The 18,079-nt window shown below is 42.4% G+C and overlaps 1 protein-coding gene across 1 annotated transcript; it reads right to left on the bottom strand.

The window, feature by feature from the left end:
* Positions 1–218: 218 nt before the first annotated feature.
* On the bottom strand, positions 219–14,985 carry SLC20A1 (solute carrier family 20 member 1). Its single transcript, XM_045550067.1, has 11 exons — positions 14,724–14,985; positions 13,716–14,334; positions 13,415–13,555; positions 13,134–13,219; positions 8,456–8,552; positions 6,065–6,184; positions 4,347–4,616; positions 3,682–4,240; positions 2,683–2,868; positions 2,147–2,231; positions 219–1,174 (listed from the first exon to the last, which is right to left on the bottom strand). The coding sequence occupies exons 2-11, from the start codon at positions 14,062–14,064 to the stop codon at positions 1,019–1,021; spliced, it is 2,049 nt and encodes a 682-aa protein (XP_045406023.1). The 5' UTR covers positions 14,065–14,334; positions 14,724–14,985; the 3' UTR covers positions 219–1,018.
* Positions 14,986–18,079: the final 3,094 nt, after the last annotated feature.

Raw genomic sequence — 18,079 nt, forward strand, 5'->3', positions numbered from 1 at the left:
TATGCTATTAAAAAGGATAATGCCAAATTGCTACAATAGTCCCTATGGAGTAAAGTCATGCACATTCTGGGGTCACAGGAAACAGGGAGGGGTGCGGAAATTTAAGTTGGAAAGTAGCTTTTACTTGTCAAGTTATTCATATTCTCCTAAGAATCATACAAGGCTAACTGATCAGGACCCCAAATGATTTGAATATGAACAAAAACCGTGAGAACAAATTTTCTAAAAACTGTAGGCTTTTTTATTCAGTTAAGAGGTAGACAGATGAACATGGAAGGCTGTCCATTTAACTTGCCCAAAGTTCAAATTCCACTTCATTCATCCATCCCACACTGCCAGAAATCTTAAAGAGTGAACCAAGTTTGCCAAAAGGCCTTTTCTTCTTACTTCTTCTTAGTGATATCGGTCAATGAATTGCTTGCAAAGAAGTTACTACTAACTTAAATTTTCACTGTGTTCAAAGAACCTCATCCCTCTAAGAAGTTCCCACATATGCCAATAGAACCTGCCACTATAGACAGGAGGACAGAGTACCAATGACTCTATTATATAAGAGACTACAAGGGAAGCTTTAATTACATTTTTTGTTGTTAAATCCCTGTGCATGTTAGGGCAGAAGCTGGTGAAACCAACAAAGCAAAGCACTCTGTCAAATGGCTCTGCATGGTTGTTTAAAAAAAAAGTCACAAGTTATCTTCAGAGACAACATTAAAACATAATGGAATTGAAGCCTGATACAAAAGTAGAGAAATATGTACAGGAATTCACAGCCCAGAAGGAAAGGGGACCTCAGCAGGAACCAGTGGAAACGCTGGCTCTTTTACATAGCTAATTTTGAGACAAGTCATATTTAGCACAAAAGCAATTATAGCACAAGTAATACTTCCCTCCCCTAGCTCCCAAACTTTAAAGACTCTTGTCAGTCTTCGGTAACACTGTAGTCATTCTTCAAGGGAGCAGGAATGTGTAAGGTGGTCCCAAACATTGATGCGAATTTTAATCTCGAACAGCTTCACACTCAGAGGATGACATATTTGAAGACTGCCATGATGGCAGCACTGATAACGCCAGAAATGGGGACCGTGACAAACCAGGCCATAAAAATGTTGCGGAAGAGTCGCCAGTCAACAGCCTTCTTGGATCGGAGCCAGCCAACAGATACAACAGAGCCCACCTAGGAGAGAAACAGACCAACGCAACTGGTTACTGAAGTGCCAAAGGTATTTTGGCAAATAGACACCAGGGATTGAAAGCTGGTTTATGACAGGTTAAGATTACTCATGAGAAGATGAAGGTAATATAAAAATCCAATCATTAAATCTGTGCTACCTGTGGTAAAATGTGATACCAAAAAAAAAAAACTTCCTTCTCCCTTTCTCAGCTATTAGAATTTAATGAACATGTACTGCCTTTAGTAATAAATTAACATTTAGGTTTTCCAAAGATCATTTAAAGGGGGTCTGATATTAAATCCAGTAAGGTGACTGCCAGGAGACATCCTGGTAGAAAAAGGATGACCGGGCAATCTCCATGATGGGCAAGTTTAAATTCTCTTAAGGAAGCCAGTTTCTTCCTTATCCTATAATTATCAAATGGTCATTCAGCACCTTAAGAGCCAATAAATTTCTCAGTACTTCAATCCTGAGAGGCTCTGCTTTCTATAAATATATGGCCCTTCCAACAGTCCAACAAGCCTCACAGGCTTGTTAAAACCAGGCCTTCTGCCACCACAAATGGTAGCAAAAACCCACCTGGCCAGAATTAAACAGCTGGCCAGTTTATTGGCACACACATTCAAACTAAAAAGAACATAACAGTGCTAAATAGAAATACCTGAAATCAAAAAAAGTTATAAAGCTACTGCAATGAGGGAGGATTAAGTAACACAGGAAGAGGTTCATAGCAAGAAATCGTAGCTAGCTCTATATGAAAGAATTTTCCCATTATTTGGGGAGAATATACACTTAACTGCTTAAATAGAAGAAACTGTAAAACATAAGCCTTTATTCTTTTCTCTTGTCCTAAACTTGTAAATTCGAGACTCCAACTGCATGAAACTTCTAAGTCAAGTTATCAAAGTAAAATTAAAAATCCTACATATTATTAGAACCACTTGAAAGACACATGACATTTGTACTACACTTACTTTACAGTGTGTTGTACTGATGGGCAGGCCAATATTTGATGCAATTACCACAGTGAGAGCAGATGCCAGTTCAATACTGAAGCCACTACAGACATAAAAAGATTACTGTCAAGAATTTATTTATTTGATAAGCTAACACTACCTCAAGTTAACATAATTCTGCTTTGTTCTACTCAGTGACAAAACCTCCACTGACATCTTTATTTGCTATTAACTCCTGAAATCTACTTTCAATCAGGCCATGGGATGCCCTTTTTCCTTATTCTAAGGTTTAAATTTCTGCATTCTTCTAGAAGTCCATTATTAAATAAAGTCTGCACTTTTATTTTGAAGAATTTCAAAATAGTGAAAAAACCATTCAAGCAAAACGTTTAAGGGCCAGAAAGTAAAATCTGAAAAGTTCACACCAACATCATCAGAAACTTATACAAATTTGGTTACTTTAACTGGAAAGATTTGTGTGTTAGCATTCTACAGTATTACATCTCTAAAGAAAATGAGCACTCACCTCCCTAAGACCTGCTTTACCTACTTACCTAGAAGGTGTGATTGGTGTCAGATCCTTCCCCATGGTCTGGATAACTCTCCTTCCCCAAACCCACAGGCCCATACAGATACCAACACCACCATAGAGTAAAAGCCATATGGGTGTCGCCACTTTTGAAGAAACATCTCCCGTGTAGTAAACCAAGTACAAAGCAACCAGAGGACCGATGGCATTGCTGGAAGAAACAAGAGGGTGAAAGTGATTTTTCTGGCAGAACTAGATCTTGGCAAGATCCAAGTTGCTGAATGACTTACCAAAGCACAGCTTTCAAGCTCTTTTAGCAAACAAGCCTTTCTTTGAAAGGAAATAAATGGGATCCCAAATATGTTAACAGAAAAAAAATGAATGCAGCTCTGATGGAGGGAGTCCCACACATGTGGTGCCTCTTTCCTCCTACAAGGAGCTTAAACCAACTCCCAGGTTCCAATAAACGGTTTACAAACTACTGAACTAAGACTAATGATCTACAGAGTCACTCACTCTAGGGCAGTGATTTTAAGTTTTTCATCTTATATCAAATTTACTATCCAAAAACTGGATCCCACCTTGATAGACAAAAGCCTACTCTGTGACAGACCTATGTGTTCATATTTATTATATGCAGGAAAAAAGTTAAAAACACTCTTTGTAATTCCTGTAAAGCTGCGGTCCCCAATCCCCAGGCTGTGGCCAGGTACCAGTCTGTGGCCCGTTAGGAAACAGGCCACGCATCACTGCCTGAGCTCTGCAACACCCACCGCCCAGGCCCATGGAAAAATTGTCTTCCATGAAACTGGTCCCTGGTGCCAAAAAGGTTGGGGACTGCTGCTCTAAAGAATAAAATTTTACCGTCTCACTAAGTCAATAACTGCTTTTACCTCACTCAACCTATCTAGATTATTCAGTGTCCCATGGTGGTATGAATACCAATACAACGAGCACAGGCTTATAGAAAGGGTAAGATGGTTTAAAAATAGAGTCAGCAATGCTAAAATTCAGTTTGACTGACCTGACATCATTGCCACCATGGGCAAATGACCCAAAGCAGGCTGTAAGGATCTGCAGAAACTGGAAGAGGAGAGAGACTTCAGGCTTATCCTGGTCATACCATTCTTCTAGAGAGCTACTACTTCCTTTTCTGTCACCCAGACCCATCTCTGCCTTGACACTCATGTCCATCTCAGACGCCGAGTGAAGGTCAGATACAGCATTGCAGTAACTGGTGTAACTGTCCATTCGAATTCGCTTCTTGGAGTCTGCGTTAGGCCATGTCAGCTTCTCCATTTCTTCACCCTTCTGTTCACCTTCTTTGGCACGGAATGAATCCAGAGGCATGCCACATATTGCCATGGTATAGGAAGTATAGCTATTATTACGCCTCAAGGGTTTGTCGCCAGAGTCTCCCATGCAGTCTCCCACCTTGGCAAGATGTAATTTATGGAGCAGCTCTTTGTACAAGCCAGAATCTTTATGCACAGTGTGATACTGATAGTGGCCACTTGAGTTTATCTGGTTGCTGACAGCTTGACTGAACTGGACAAGGTTCCCATTAGGCAACTCCACTGCACCTAGCCAAGACAAAAAAGGTAACATTCAGTACAAAACGCATCAAGTCCAAAACAGTAAGTTTTCTCACCACTACAGATAGCAAAATGAAATTGGAATCCAGCTCACCATTCATGGTGCTGTCTATGCTGGTTTCTTCTTTCAGGTCCACACTGGGAAGCCTCTCTTGTTCTGGAGCTTCCTCCAAGTCTCCAAGTTTAAATGAGACTGTTCTCTCCTCCACCACTGCCCGGAGGGGCACAGTGGCTGACCCTACCTCAGAAACAGGATTCCCATTTTCACTATCACCAAGAGACAACTTTGTTTCTTCATGGTCTTCTTTCAAGCTATTCTTTTTTTCCATTAAGGGGCTTTCAGAAGGACTAGACTTTATTTCTCCTAGAAAAAAAAGGTTTTTGGTTTGGTTTTGACCATACTGCCTTATTACACATCTTTTTTCTCCCACCCTAACAAATCCATTCAAAATAAGAATGTATGTAAACTTAAGTTAAAATTCAGGATAATCTTCCTGCCTGCTTTATTATTTGCCAAGTCATCTTTCACTTGGGAACACAAACCAAGAACAGCCCTTATCAGGGGTCCCAAACTTTCTGTAAAGGGCCAGACAGTAAATATTTTAGGTTTTGCAGGCTTCTGTTGTAGGTTCTTGTTTTTATTTTTACAACCCCTTACAAATCTAAGAACTCGTCTTGGCTCTCTGCTGACCCATTTCTGTAGCAGAAGGTAACTCACGCATGGGGCTGACAGACTATAAATCTGGACCGCACCTAATTTATGTTCTTTTTGAAAAAAAGAATCTTCCAAATTTCAGTATAAGAGTTCAAGCAAAGTGACACAGCTCAATGCAAACAACTGAAGGTAACAACTTTAATTCCCACCTCTATAAAACAGAGATATGCCTAAGGGCTCTAAATCCCATGAACAGACCAGAGTATCTTCTGCCTATCACACCAGTGTTCAGTATGCTGACTTACCCATTCAGGCACCTCAGTCCAACTATACGCTAGCATTAAAGGAAGACTTGTCTATCTCCCAGACTGAGGGGAAAATGAGGTCAGACAGTACTGAAAACCTTGTTCCCACCGTGCACTCAGCATAGCCAGACTAGCGGAGAGCCTCTAGGAGGCTCCTCAGTTCAGCTGCAGTGACACAGCATTCTGCCTAATGCCACTGCAGTCTGTGCATCCCTCAGCTTCTAAAGAAACTCTGACTTGCTAATCTAGCATTTGCATAGATAAAAACTGACCAAAATTTATCTGGTATTTAAATATACTACAACAATGTGTTGTAATGGCCTAAATAATTTCTTCACACGACACTTCAAAATATCTACTTCTAGAATTTGTGCTTTAACTCTAGCACAAATACAATGTGTAATTGTAATACACAATGTGTACATGTATTCTAGCACATACACACATATGCACATTAGACTCTGCTTTGCTTCTTGGAATCTGAAATATAAATAGTTGGGGGCAAAAGTTGGAAAATATTGTGTACCTTTATCTTAGTTTTCATTAAGATATCCTTATACTTCCCAATTAACGTATGCAACAATTCCTCTATCATACCACTGGCAACTGACCGAGATATATTAAGAAAACAAATTAAATGCCCAGCTTGTTCTACAGCACAGGTCAAATATTATTTATGACTGTGTCTTAGGTCATTTAAATCCGTTTAGGAACAGTCTACACAAACCTGTACCCTCACATTTCCATTTAAAATCTCTTACTTTGCTAATCTATCCAACTAGTGGATTTTTACAGGTGGCCAAAAAAACAAATAAGCACATTAGTAAACTTCTGCTACAAGTTATTACTTACGTTCAATTTTTCTCTTCATCCTGGGACATACAAAGAACCAGACGATAAGCGCACAGAAAACTGCACATCCCACCGAGATGAGGATGGTACCCCACAGAGGAAGTTTGTCAAAGCCCAGCACTAGGAGATAAAATGGTGCATCTTGAAAACCCCAGGGCAACAGCCCCCTGCAATACTGTGTAAACCCTCCTTGGGGACTGAAGGGTTCCCCAGGCCAGCCCATCACCCTTGACAGGCACTGCCAGCTTTGTTTCCACAGGGTTTACTGTGCTAGTGGCTACACAAATTTGGGAGAAAGATCCAGTGATCATCTTAAACCCACACCAGCCTGGCCCACTTACATACCTGCTAGACTCAAGTGTCCTAAGTTTTTTCACATACTAGCTTTTTTTTTACCTTCTTCACTTTAAAGGATAGTAAGAATCACTATACTCTGAGGACCTATGACTATAATTATGAAAAAAACAGAAGCATTTCACTCCCCAGCTCCTAATCGTAACTGTCATATATAATATTGGTACAAATTCTAACATTAAAAAAGCAAAGTGCTTCAGTAGTCACATTTGTCATGTTGACAGAATTCTGTGGAAAAGGGGTAACATCTATTGTACTAGTCTTTAGTAAAATCCTTTAACAAGATCATCTCTTTGAAAGCATTATCAAACTAAGATATAGAAAACATGAATATTAACTATCAAAAGATAATAGTTTAAAAAGTTTTGTCTTTCACAAAAGGAGTTTCGTGGTAATTGCATTAACAAGCCATCTTAAGAGACTTGCGTACTAACACTTTTCATATGGCTTAAGGATCAGTAATATCAGTCATTTCCTACTTGTCATTTACATACCAAGTGGCTCCAAACCATTAGCCTATACTAAGGACAAAAACAAAGCATTGTACAACCCTATTTAAGTCTAAAACATATTATAATGATCTGTAGTTGATCCAAGAATAGCTTAATTATTTCTGCTTGTTTTGCTTTATTTGCTTTTTATGTATTAAATTACCGATGCTCCTCGACTTACAATGGGGTTACATACCCAACAAGCCCGTTATAAAGTCAGCAGATCCTTAAGTCAGACCATTGTAAGTCAGGGAACCCTCTGTAACTATAAAATGGAAATTCTTTTACACTCCACAATGATGAGTCTTTAAAAATGAGATATAAATTGAGGTCCCTCCAAAACTAAAATCCTATGGTGCCTATAAGTCTTTTCATTTTAATTTGTTTTCCATTTTGATCATGCAGTCACACAAAAATATAAATGAAATTTAATTTATCTCTATCAAAATTTCTCTGTATTGTAAGTCAAAAGGGGAAATAAGGTTTTTCTTGTAAATGAGCCATAAAGGACAGAATAAAAATATCGAAGTTCCCATTTTCAAAATGATTGAAATTTCTCTAATTTTACCCAACTATGAGCTTTGCTGCTCCACATAAACCATGACTACTTAGAGCCTCATGGGAGACATTTTAGTTTAGCATTAAGAATTCAGTGTACAACAGAATGAAAATTTGACATACAAACTTCTCTTCACCTGCACATGATAAGTGTTCCATATCCCCTAAGTAAGAACAATATTCTCATAAAGTTGTCTGTTTCTTTCCTGATGATGTATGGCCTATAGTTCTTCCAGTGGGTCAAAAGAATAAAAGCCACTGACTATGTAGTCACAGACCATCATCAAGCTAAATGAGCCTAGATACCAAAACTGTATGTCCTGCCTGACAAGTTACAAGTTTTCAATCTTCTATACTTGCTAAATTGAACATGTAGCACCATAATTTAATACATGCCTTGCCTTACTCCCAAACATGAAAGTAATCAACATTTCAACATTTATACTCTCACAAATTATTTTTCCTCTTAGCTGCATGAATTCTTCTTCCAAGTGCACTTACAGCAGGTGTTAAACATCCCAACTCCTCTCATTCAACAGCAGATTTAGGGGAGTAAATTTAGTACTTAGAAATAAAAGGAGCTCCATTTGGGAGAGAAAAAGGAGAATATCCAGCAAACCAGTCCTCAATGACTGATTATTAAAAACCAGATGTAACTAATGACTCATTAGTCAAGGTCAGTTATCAATTCCAGCATTTTTGGCATAGATATAGGAGAAAGGGAGGGAGAAGATCATATTATCGATGGATCCTGTGAAGACTAAAGAGGAAAGGTCTATATGATTTAGAATCTGAGCAGGTCTCTTTGGTTGAAAAACTATCTAGGTTAACTCAGCATACACTAGCCTGCAGCCTTCTGAAATGGGCGCAGGCCAGCCACCTTCTAGGAGATTTCAGCCCTGTAAAGCAAAAAGGGTAAATTGGGCATTTAATGCAAGTCTTGGAAACAACTTTAAATTCACATTTAAATATTTTAGTATATACTTACACGGTGCTCCAGTATACATGATGGAAAAGAGGTTTATTCCAATTGTGCAGGCATAGAAAACTGGCAAAGCTCGCAAACCATTAGGAACTGGATCTGCCTGTAAAATATCATTAGAAGAAATATCTTAAAAGTTGTTAACCATTTCCACAGAACCTTGTGACAGGGCCAGTTTGAAAATTACAGTGCCAATAACTGTTCCTCCAGGGTAGTTTACAAGTCCAACTGGGTTTTTCCTGCATTTACTCCTGGAAATGCCGGAAGTCTCCCTATGAAGGCTCATTCCATTTTCTACCTGAAGCTTATTTATTTTTTGCTATTTGTAACAAGGCTACCCATACCAGTGACTGATAACATCCTGAATAATCACCTTCCATGCCCACATTCTAAAGTACCTAAAGCCAACATGTAAACCTGAACACATGTCTGTGCTCTACTACACAATTGTAAGAGATGTCAAAAAACAGGCTGTGAGAGAAATTCCTATCCCTCTTTCCCTTCCCTGCTAAAAAAAAAAAAAAGAAAAAAGAAAAAGAAACAGGCTGTGGCTGTGAGATGTTAGAACACTGCTTACCTGACTTCCTACTTTCAAAGATTAAAAATAAAACATGCAGAATATACCTGCAATAACCATCTTATCTAAACATCAGATAAATATGCCATAATTAATGCTTTACCAAAGTACAAAGATAAAAATCAATCGTGCAAAAGGTCATCCACTCACTCAACAGACTAAGCCAAGCACTAATCCTGACACTGAAATATACGAGGGAATGAGACAAGTTCCTTTTCTCACAGAACTGATACTCAAATTCTAGTATGGAATAATGTAAAGTCCTGACAAATGCTGTGAAGAAAAATAGAGAGGTAAGAGGATAGTGATGGAAGGAGGGGCACATTTTACTTAGGGGGGCCGGGGGGTGTCAAGAGTGAACATGACATGAATATAGTAAGCCAACAAACCATGTGCATTAACTAGGGAAAGACAAGGAGCAAGCCCTCTGCTTATCTGGGGGCTGAATGTTCCAGACACAGGCATCAACACATACAGAGGCCCCGAGGCAAAAATCTGAAATGTTTAAGGAACCTCAAGAAGGCCAGTGTGGCTGAAAATGAGAAGATGCCACTATAACAAATGTGTATTAATTCTACAGGAAAAGACTCAGGTCAAACACTTAAAGAAGGGTAGCACAGATCTGAATAAATATTTGCGAAGGCTAAACTTTAAAGACCTTGGCCTACAAGTTTAATGCTATCTTGATCACAATTCCAATAGAAAATCTTGCGGAGGGAGAGGGAGGGAAAGACCCAAGTGATTCCAAAGCTTCTGACAAGAACAATCAATATATTGGGGAGAGGGAGGTAGTGGCTTAAGATCATGAAACAAGAGAAAGTTCACAAACTCCTGTGTGGAGGAAAGGTGCCATCCCAAATCAACAGAGATGGGCCCTCATTGAAAACCACTCTATATTTTTATTCTCTCATCCACTGTTTACAAAAAACGCTTAACAGGAGGTGAAATAACCAGAACAAAAACAACCCCCTACAGAACCAAGGAAGGGTTAAACATCCCTGAATGACTCAACAGTGGTCATACCCAGAGGGCAGTCAACAAGGTTATGAACCTGAAGTATATGTTTTTCTTTTAAGGACTATCCATAGTCTTAAGAAAATTCTCCAAAAAACCCAATATCCTCAAAAATTAAAACCCTTTAGGGTTCTACAGACATTACATGAGGACTTCTCTTAACAGATTTTCAAAGACTATTTGGTAATGTGGTATCTATTTAATACAAATCAAACTGTACTTGACTGGTCAGAGATAAGAAGTAGCAGCCTAAGTATTTATTCTCCAGTACAGCCCAATTAAGTATTCCCTGAGGGAAATGTGAGTATTCTTTGCATAAAGAAGTTCAGATAGGGTAGTAAACAAACGACACTACTACCAATAGTTTATTATGAACTACAGGCTCATAGTTTTTTTTTTTTAAAAAGTCAAAGTTCCTAAGAGTCTAGGAAAAAAGAAAAAACAAGAAAGGTTTCTCCCTTTTACTCCCTCTCCAGCCTCCTTTCCTGTCCCTCCCAGGAGGGAACCAGCACTAACGATTTTCATGAAATAGTTTTTATCACTGTTTGATCCACCTCACACACTTAAAACTTTACCTGGAAATAACGTGAATACCTCATCATCTAGTTATGTGGGATGGGAAGGGGGTCTTCAGATCCTCCTCATCTTCAGAATAGTTTATATTTACATTTGGATGTTCCTGTAAGTTTTTGTCTAAAGAAAAGGAAGATATCCTAGATATATTCAACGTGATTCCTTAACAAATGGGAGAATAGTAAAACCCCCATTTTGTTTTTTACTAGAATTTAAAGATACTCAACAATAGTAGGAGGAGCAGACCACTCCTTCTGTGTAAGGACATCACCCTTAACAGAAGCATCGCACCTCCATTCTGCCTTTTCCTACAGTATTATACACATAGTTGGGACAAACATTCAAATAATTGAAAAATTTTAAAAGGCAATTTTGTTGAAATTTTAAAAATGCTACTTTAATCTTAATTTTCAAGATTGAATTTTAGGAGTTGGAATGGTGAAATACTCATACTTTAGCAGGCAGGATTCTTGAAGTTTACCAATGTAAGGATGTTTTCTTGAAATTTAAAACCTAATAGTAACCAGAAATATTCAAACTCATCAACTAAAAACACCCCATCTGTTACTGAAAGATTGGCATGCAAGAGTGAATGTGTGTGTGTGTGTCTGGGTGTGCACACCTACACATGACATAGAGTGAAGAAGGTCCTCAGTCAATATTGTTTTAAACACTTCTAATCATTCTCAATCATTTGATTATGCCCATCCCTACACTCAAGTAAGAAAGACACGGTTCAGTGCCAAGTGCAGGGGCACACGCCTGTAATCCTAGCACTCTGGGAGGCAAAGGCAGGAGGATAACCTGAGCTCAGGAGTTTGAGGCCAGCATGAACAAAATCAAGACCTGGTCTCAACAAAAAACAGAAAAAATTAACCAGGCATGGTGGCACACGCCTGCAGTCCTGGGTACTTGGGAGGCTGAGGCAGGACTGCTTAAGCCCAGAAGTTTGAGGTTGCAGTGAGCTATGATGACACCACTGCACTCTAGCACAGAGACACAGTGAGACCTTGTCTCAAAAAAAACAAAAAAAAAAAAAAAATGAAACACATACTTCAGAAATAAGTTAATGTATCTAACTGAAGCTCTCAGTAACAGGGTGGAGGTACAAATACCTGGCATGCATTCCTTAAATAAGAGGTTGGGGGCACCTGAAAATCCCTCTACACCTCAGAGCACCACCATTCCTTCTGCAGGAAAAAAGACAAGTTTGTTTTGAGGTGAGACACACAAAGCCTCTCCAGAATCAGAATGATCTGCTTCCCAATAATCGACAAATGGCCAGTGTAAACCTTTATGAAACAGGAATTCTTAATAGGGATATTATTAATGCTTCTGATTCTCTGGTATGTAGCAGGATACAGGGCTCTAATAAGAACACTAAAAAAACCTGATCCATGACTACCAGTGAGCCTCAAATTAAAGCATCCTATTATACACTACACCTGTGAGGAGTGGGTAGGTAGGTGCTCATCATACCTGCTTGTTGAATCAAACAGTACCAAACTTAGAGTCTGTAAGTATCAATGAACTGTTTGCTCTCGGTAGAATAATACCAAGCTATAGATGTTTCAAGTTTTGAAAGTGTTAAACTGCTATATTCCAGCAGACACAGGCTACAGTCAATAGTGATTAGTGAATTGCTTTACCAGTCATAGAATTTCTGTAGAGAAGAGACAAATCCCTCCCTAGAGAAGTCTAAAACTAGACCAAACAACAAGTCTGAATACATTCTTACCCCTTGGGATTAAGCTACCTATCTCCCTTCACTCAGATTTCTACAGTTTAAGGGCATTTTTAAGAACAATGGACAGTTAAGAGCCATTCACCTTAGAAAAACCGAACTTTATTCTCACTGTAACCCAGTCCAATGCCAACATAATCCCTTGCTGTCTACACTTATTTTGGAGCCGGCATGACTTCTTTAGAAAAAGAAATGCTATCTGGTCCCTCAAAAGGGATTTTCCAATGGACAGGAAATGGCCTCCTGAAATTTTTTTCCGGGGATCGGGGGCCAAAAACTACCTTTACTGGTTCTTTTATTTATTCTGAGAAACTGGAGAAGAGTCACTATGAGAGGGATCGTCCTCATCTAGCAGCTTATAACCTGGTTATGATTACCAGCACTGCAAAACACCCATTTCACTGGCAGCTTAGTAAAAGCCACAGGAAACACCGTGATTTGTTGAACCCCAAGCATACACTTCAAATTGGCCTGAATATAATGGCAGTTTAGAGAAAGTAATAATCTGCATACACCTACACAAAGACAACCTAAATAAATTTCCTTATTTTTTCACTTCCAGTCTCTCCTGTTTCTTGACACACAGCAGTATCCAATTTTTTAATACCTTTTGGGTATTAAAAACTTATGTCTTTAGGAGAACTCCATAACATACGAGAGGTGTACAGAACTAAGAACTTTCCAAGGCCACATACCACAAGCTAATCATATTTGCAAGAATGCCATCAGGTTTGAGTGTGACCAATGAAAGGTCATAATGGAGGGAGAAGGGTTACCTTACGGAGGATGAATGCACGAACAAGGAAGAATAATATTCCAGACATAATTCCAGAAAGCAGTGGAGACACGAACCAAGACATCACTGGAATAAAACACAGTGACAAAAAAACGTTAAATAAGGAAAATCAGAAACCAAAAAAACACTTTAAATGTTGATGTTCTATTTTCAAAACTCTCAAGTCCATCCCTCCACCTTATACCATAAACTCCCATACACAATGCCATGGTAACATATGACAAAAATAAAAATGAATAAACCATTCAGAATCAAACATACCAATTTTTATCAGTTCAGACCACTTGACACCCTCCTGCCCCTTCGCCACGAGAGAGAAACCAATGGTTGCGCCAACAATACAATGGGTCCCAGAAATGGGGAGCTTCAAAAACGAAGCCACTAGTTGCCACACAGCAGAACCTGAAACGACCAAGTTTTACTAAGTAATTGAAAAAATTCCATTATGTAAGCAATGCATTCTGAAGGCAATAATCTGAAAGGTTCAGCACAAAAATGGAACCACCCATGATACAAATTTGCTCACCCACCACTAAGGGGACAATACATAAAAAGAACTCACCAAACATAGCGCTGACTGAGCCAGCCACCAGCTGTCTCGACCCGTCGGTCGAGTTGTACATCTCCACGTCAATCAAGCCCTTCCGGATGGTTTCGCTCACTTTGGCCCCCAGTAAGACTGAGCCCACGGTTTCAAAGACGCTAGCTAGGATACACGCTTGCTTCAGGGTCACTACACCTGAGCCTACAGCTGTACCAAAAGAATTTGCTACATCATTGGCTCCCACGGAGAATGCCAAGACAAATGCAATAATAAAGCCTACGATGACCATCCAGAGGTCCACCGAATGACCAGAAGCAGCAGTAGCAGCTATAGTACTGGCGATCAGCGTTGCCATGGTAGATGCCATTCTCTATAGTGGTTTTCTTTAAATTAAGAAGAGAATTAACGAGCGGTTTTCAAGATGTGTAAACAGAATATGAGGTATCAAAAATGCTATAATAAATAATATATATTATATAAAATTAAATACTGTAAACTACGGCACAGAAACTGAGCAGGGAAGTTACTGCTATACGCTGCGTTTGGGCGTCTGTTGTCTGGGGGTTCTTTGGCTCTGGAGGGCTAAAAGCACGGAGCGGAATTCCATGGCGGAGAAGAGAAAGGACGAGAGTTCATCCTGGGGGAGGGGGAGAAATGACAATAGCGGCGGCACTCCGCTCTGCCCTCCGCTCGCCGCCGCAGCCCCTGGCCCCGCAGGACGCGCGACGCGGCGAGGCACGTGGCGCCGGGGCCTCCGCCGCCCGCGGAGCTCCCAGTCGGACCCCGAGCCGTCAGCCCGCGCGCGCCGCCCGCGCGCAAACCGGAAAAGGGCCGTTCCCGCGCGCGCCGCCCGGGGACCGCCAAAAAGGGCCCGCGGGCGGGGTGGGGGAAGGAAGCGGAGGGAAGCGAAGCCAGAAGCCCGCCGCGCCGCCCGCACCCGCCCAGCCGGCCGCCGCCCGCACCGCGGCGTCCGCGCCCGGAACCGGGGAGAAGAGCGAGCCTCTTCAGGGCGGCGTCGCCACTCACCAGAGGAAAGGGCGGAGAGGGAGACCAGGAGACCGAGGCGGGGGTGGCGGGCTGGAGCTGCGGACACACGCTCCTACGGATGGCGACCAGACGGCCCGGAGAAGCGGAACAGGCGACGACTCTGTGGTGCTCTTGATCCACCCGAGAAAGCAGTCGCAGGTGCCTCAGCAACCGAGGAGAGAAAACACGCAGCGCGCGCCGGCAGCCATCACTCTGGCGGAGCACGCCGCCGGCCCCTACTTATAGGCGGCGCCACGACCCGCGTGACCCGCCGCGCCTCTTGCCGGCCCTGGAGCCCCGCCCCCGGGATGACGCAGCCCGTCGGCCCTGCGTGCCCAGCCGGGTGAGCCCAACGGAGGTGCTCATTGGTCTGTTCCACACCGCCGGCCACGCCCCCAGGCAGGAGCCGGTCCACGTGGGGTGAGACAGCCCCCTCCCTTCGGCCTTTCGCGGGCCTGCCCGCACCGTCCTGCCGCGCCGGCTGGTGATCGCGGAGACCGCAGGGTGCCCTCGCCTTGCCCCGGAGGTCGTCATACGGGGTTACAGAGGCTGCGACCAAGGTCATTCCTGGTTCCTCCCTCCCAAGCCCTGTTTTGCAGCGCTGGCCGCTCCTCAAGCCGCACTTTCGGCGCTCGGGACCTGCTGCACCCGGTGGCCACACCCTTCCCGTCTTCCAGGTGACGCTGCAGGAGAGCCTGTGGCCTGAGGCTCCGGATCCAGTTCTGGCACGTTATCACTTCTGTGACTTGCCCTTGGCCAGGCACTGTCCCTCGCTTGGGGTGGGAGGAGGACGCTCACGTGGTGGCTTTGCACCCTTAGTCATGGACTGGGTGAAAACAGGACTTAAAAGTCACAAGAACCAGCCTGTCTTTCCAATTATAGCACAGAGCTACAGGATGGCTGTGGGTCATTAATTTCCCTGTGGCACACCTGTGTGTGCCGTGGTGCGGCTGTGGCTGAGGGAAGGACACTGCTTCAGATTCAAGTTCTGACTCCTTGCTGCAGTGTGTCACCTTGAGCAAGTTCCACATCAGACTGCATTCTCAGGGACGTAAAATGTTAGCAGTCGGTACCTGCCTTGTGGTGGGAATTACATAAGTTAACGCCTGTGCACGTGACTAGAACTCAGTAGATACTCAGGAAATGCTGATTTCCGTTTTGCTCTTTCCGTGAATATGCCTGTTTGAGGATGTAGAAAAGGGTGTAAGGGGATGTTCTCTTTGCATCCTGGAAGCTTTCTTAACCTTTTAAGGTGCAGATTGATTTCTGGCCCCCTATGTTGTGTATAGTATAGTTTTGACGTGAAGATTCATTCTGCATGTTTGGAGACATTTCATTATAGGACTTAAGATTGATAAGGAAAACCCCCAGCTATTACTTGGTCCCCCTGAGACCCCCACCCCTCAGGGAAGACCTGCATCAGCATAATACCTATTACCTGGCCCATCAACTAATCTATTACCTGGCGCATCAGCGTAACACTAAACCTATTACCTGGCGCATCAACATAATACTAACCTATTACCTTAGCCACCTGAGACCCCCACCCCTCAGACCACCCCAACTTAATAAAAGTGGGAAAAATCGGGTAGATGGGGCTCAGAATTTGGTGGCGAGACCCCTCTGAGCCCACCGGCAAATAAACCTTGATTCTCCAACTCTGTGTGTGCCACTCGGTTTGTCCTCGGGACCACCCACCACCTGCAGTAACACTTGCTATAACAAGATCTGCACTAACCAGTCACTCCGTGGAGATTAAGGTCTTGGTCTCTTGTCAGGGTTGTAATGAGATTAAAAAATTCCAGCCAGAAATCCCCACGAAGCTTAGAATGATCTGAAGCCCTCCCCACACTTGCCATCTCTAACTGGGCACTGAATAGCAGAAACAAAGACATTGTAAATTGTTGCTGTCTGAGTCATCTATAGAGACTTAAAGTCTCAACCTGAGTGTCCTCTGACCTACCTAAAACATCTGCTGGAGTTGTATGAGTAACTAAGAAAGTTATAGGTCCCAAGGTCAGTCTGAAAAAGAAAGTTCATGCCCAGGAATACTAACCCTGGAGTCTAATCCTGGCACCTTAGAATGAACTGCTCCTGCCACCTCCCTTCACCTCAAGGTTATGAAAATGTTGAGTAAAAAGACTGATCTGTTAAAAGCCCTTCATATTCTGCAATTTAAAGGAGTAATTTTCAAAGCAGGTTTTTGTAAGGAAATTGCCTAGAACTTTGCCGTGTGTGTGTGTGTGTGTGTGTGTGTGTGTGTGTGTGTGTGTCTTTCTTTCTTTCTTTCAGTCCGTACAGGGGCATGCTTTTGATGGTCTGTGGTAGTAGCGCTTAAAGTTAGCAAACACTTGCTGGACCACCACTGTGAGGTAGCCATGGTGACTATCCTTCTAGGTGACAGAATACCTTCCAGGACCCTGGGCAGAGTTTACCCTGTGAGTGCTAGGGTGGAGATTCAGAGGAAATTCCCTTGTGTTGCAAGTGAATCTTGCCACCATCTGCAGGCTGCGGAATGGTCTTATCATTCCTCTTTGGGAAGGAATCCTTATCATTCCAACACACTGAGTGCCTCTGCCTGAGGGTGCGAGAGGCCCTCACTGGCTTACCTCCAGAGAGATCTTTGGGGAATGGCCCTTAGAGACCTAGAGCAGCCTGAGTTGGAATACTTTCATCCTCCCATAGGAAAGAAGAGGTAGGGCTCTATCTACCTGTTGAGAGCTTTGAAAACAGAAAGAGGAGGTATAAGGTCCACCAGTAAAGGAACAAATGTCATTGGTTCTGGCCTTCTCTGTGGACACTGGGGAAAGAAGTCCTGAAGATAATCTAATCTCTGTTAGAATCCAGGCATTGGTACAAACACTTTCTAGGATCTTAGGGAGGCCTTTGGTCTAGTGGTTAAACATGCAGATTATAAGACTACCTGCTCTGCTACTCACTAGTCATGTGACGGTGAGCAAATAAGTTCTCTGCCTCGGTTTCCTCATCTGTGAAGGGGAGAGATTGCTGGGCGCAGTGGCTCATGCCTATAATCCTCTCACTCTGAGAGGCCAAGGCAGCAGTATTGCTTGAGCTCAAGAGTTCGAGACCAGCTTGACCAAGGGTGAGACCCCGTCTCCACTAAAAATAGAACAATCAGCGGGGCATCATGGCACCTGTAGTGCCAGCTACTTCGGAGGCTGAGGCAGGAGGATCACTTGAGCCCAGGAGTTTGAGGTTGCTGTAAGCTATAATGATGCCACTGCACTCTATCCCAGGGTGACTGAGTGAGACTCTGTCTCAAAAATAAATAAATAAAATAAAAATTAAAAAAAGAAATAAAGGGGAGAACAATTGAAAGTTCCTACTTCACAGGG

This window comes from Lemur catta, chromosome 4 (genome assembly GCF_020740605.2).
Source record: "Lemur catta isolate mLemCat1 chromosome 4, mLemCat1.pri, whole genome shotgun sequence".
In the NCBI taxonomy this organism is placed as follows: domain Eukaryota; kingdom Metazoa; phylum Chordata; class Mammalia; order Primates; family Lemuridae; genus Lemur; species Lemur catta.